General features: G+C 38.6%; 1 protein-coding gene across 1 annotated transcript; it reads left to right on the forward strand.

The window, feature by feature from the left end:
* The first annotated feature begins 385 nt into the window (after positions 1–385).
* LOC127898916 (uncharacterized) lies at positions 386–3,002 on the forward strand. Its single transcript, XM_052431417.1, has 3 exons — positions 386–545; positions 675–1,649; positions 2,380–3,002. Exons 1-3 carry the CDS (start codon positions 524–526, stop codon positions 2,430–2,432), a joined length of 1,050 nt encoding a protein of 349 aa, XP_052287377.1. The 5' UTR covers positions 386–523; the 3' UTR covers positions 2,433–3,002.
* The last annotated feature ends 216 nt before the right edge of the window (positions 3,003–3,218 follow it).

Consider the following 3,218-nt stretch of genomic DNA (forward strand, 5'->3'; position numbering starts at 1 on the left):
TTCTATTGCTGCTTTTGTAATTTATCCAAGCCAAACATCGTCGTTTCATAGCGAATAAAAATAAAAAAAATTAATAGATGAAACGACGTCGTTTTAGCCTGTTTCGAGATTTGACCTGGGACAAACATCAGTGCTGTATTTTTTTATCCTCTCAATAAGGAATGAAAATAAATTAATATTTTTTAAATCTTACGCATAAATTAAAATTATCTACCACTACTTTCTGTTTTTGAGTCTAGTGCCGCCTTAATTACTTTTGGCCGTACCCAGTGACTAATTTTTATTAAAAAAATAATTTAACGGTTATCATCGCGAGTCGCGAACGTCTTTTGATTTTAAAGATCACTTTTTGAAGAGGACAAAAAAAGTCCTAAATAAGTAATAAAAGAGTTACAAAACATACAAAACGTGGAAGACAAGAATTACGCGCTGCGTCCTGCCCCGCGCCGCTGCGTCGGAATCTTCTTGTTATTATTTATAAAGAATTTGTGGTCGCTTCTTGATATTAAAAAAACCCATCAATATGTCCGCGCGTTCATCATCAGGTATGATATTTTTATTTATTTTAATGATAATTTTGTAAATCGTTTGGGTTTGATGCTCTACCTCTCAACTGTGATGATGATGTGAACAATAACACTAACTTTTTTTTTTTTTGGTTGGTAAATTAACAGGGGAGAATGAGATCGCTGGTGGTGATGCAGAAAAAGAGAATGTGATTAAGGTGTTTAAAGATAATGGGTTGGAGAATTGTTTGGGTGGGGATGCTTCTGATACAGAAGAAGTCTTTAGAATTTGTAGCGTGTTCGGCGTGGATCAAATAGTGAATGCGATGAAAGCCTTTGTGCCTTCGGGAAGAGTTGATCTTTTGAAGGCCTTTTTGAAGATTTTTTTGAAGACTACGAAGAGGATTGCCGATGTTTATGTTGCTGGTGGTCCTAATGCTAGACTAAACTTTTTAAAACTGCAAAAGAACTTACTTCTCTCCTCGATTCAGGCTTTTGAACAGAAAACACAGGCCGTGTTCCAGACTTTACATGAGCAACACCAGCAAGAATGGATCAAGTATTTACAACGGGTACAACTGCGTCTTGATCGTCTGCAGAGTACTGTGCCGAGCAACACGTCTTTGCAAAGTTGGGAGGATCAACAACTGAACGAGTCCCTTGCTATTTATGTCAGGCTCCAATGTTTAGCAGTGGAACAGCATATCGTGATGAGGTTCTTGCAACGGCAACATCACCAGCAAAGCCAGGCCCAGCAGCAGCAGCGGCAGCAGCCAGCGATGGGATTTTTAGAACAGCGAGTCCAACAACAGCAGCAAGCCGTGATTGGGTCATTACAACTGCTACAGAAGCAGGCACAACAGCAGCAGCAGGCGGTGACGGGATTTTTACAACAGCTACAACGGCATATTCAGCTACAGCAGCAGGCAGCGTTGAGATTTTCACAACAGCAACAGCAGGCCGTGATTGGGATTCTACAACAGTTACAACAACAAGTTGGGATTGGATTTCAACAACAGCAACAGCAACAGCAGGACATCATTGGGCTTTTGCAGCAGCAGCAGGCTGTCATTGGGTCCTTGCAACAGCAGCAGCAGCAGCTGGCCCAACAACAACAACAGCAGCTTCATAATAATGATGATGGTAGTGCTCAATAATCTATTACTGCAAGTAATTATAGGGAGAGTGCTAGAAATGCGAACCTGGGGCCAATCAGTGCGTCTTTGCAAAGTTCCGAGATTCAGCAACTGAATGCTGGCCTTGGTGGTGGCTGATTATTCTTTTCTTTGTGATTCTAACGAATGTTCATATCTATTTATGTTTGCAAGGATTAAAATGGGTTTTAAATTTGATGTCTTGATAGGTTTTGGATTTTAGAGAAAGATCATATAACTTTTGCCTATTTATTTTCTCTTTTGTTTGTTGTTTGTTGGATGGATACTGATCCTGCATTTATAATGATAGTAATTTTTCTTTCTGCTTCTGTTGAGTTAACTCTGAATAGTAATCTGACTCAGCAAATGCCCTCTAATTACTAAAATGCCTGGGAATGGGAGATTATGAAAGATTAAGGAGTCTAGTGATTTTACTAAAAGGGTTGTGTTTATGTTTTGAGGGAAAAGCTTTTGATGCCGTTGGAAGTGTTTGATGAATTGTCTGTGAGCAGTTTAGGAAGTAAACCTCAGGGGACACGTAATATTAAGTACTTTTACCCTTCTTGGATGGATTGGTTTCATGGTTGATTGCAGCTTCAGGTGGTGCTCCTTTAGCTTCCCTGACGTGCAGGAAGCATAATTTGCCTTACAATATTGCCTAATTTTGTTAGGCCATTCAAATGACGGTTGTGACTTTTCAAGCTGTGCTGCCTTTGCAGGCTCGAGGTCTCTTCAGCTCAATTCTAAGCAACCTGATACTGAAGGCTGTTAGCTCTCATGGGTGATGGACTTCTTGAGAAGCATTTTTAAGATTTTGCTGCTGCTGTTATTTGCACCTGGTTGATGTTTGATGTAACGGTGGTCATACTTGTTGTCGATGAAAGAATAAGATCCCCATTGCCTGGAAGCTCCAGAATATCATTAATCTGAGCTACATTCTATGGCACCAGCTCTTGCTTTTTATGCATAGTTTACAGTTCGTTTGCAGTGCCGTAGAATAGAAGCTCTAGCTGTCTTAATTAATATTGTTTAGGTACTGATAATTTAAAGAAAAAAACCTCTAGTTGTCTTAAAAAAATTATTTAGGTGTTGTTTGTATAAATAGTTATTACAACTGAGAAAATATCTGGCTTAGCTATGGCAGCCCAACCTTTAAACAACACATTGGCAATTTGGCAGTGGCAGTCCAGTTGTTTTGTAGCTAAGACAACTTACTATGATATTTTTGTTTTTAATTGTTATTATATTTAGTTACATGTTAAATATGTTCTGTACTCTGGATCTTTGGATTTTTCAGTGCTATTGGAGTTAAATCTACATTGATCATAATGGGAGTTATTCCTTTCCTTGTCTTAGCTGTAAGTTCATTCTTCAATTTTCTTTGAATTCCATTGTTTTCTTGATGTTGTTTGTGGGGGGATTTCTGTCCGACATTCATCTTGGGCTTGCCAATGCAGGATGAAAATTCATTTCAACTCCCTAAATTTTCTTGGCTTGCCTTCATTTTATATTTTCCTGTCATGCCTTTAACATGCCTTAGAAGTTTCTGTATAATTGT

Source organism: Citrus sinensis, chromosome 7 (assembly GCF_022201045.2).
Source record: "Citrus sinensis cultivar Valencia sweet orange chromosome 7, DVS_A1.0, whole genome shotgun sequence".
Classification (NCBI taxonomy): Eukaryota; Viridiplantae; Streptophyta; class Magnoliopsida; order Sapindales; family Rutaceae; genus Citrus; species Citrus sinensis.

Coding starts and splice junctions, on each gene's coding strand:
- LOC127898916 (XM_052431417.1), top strand. CDS start 524: ATGTCCGCGCGTTCATCATCAG. Junction 546..674: donor GTCCGCGCGTTCATCATCAG/GTATGATATTTT, acceptor GTAAATTAACAG/GGGAGAATGAGATCGCTGGT. Junction 1,650..2,379: donor GCTTCATAATAATGATGATG/GTAGTGCTCAAT, acceptor CTGCCTTTGCAG/GCTCGAGGTCTCTTCAGCTC.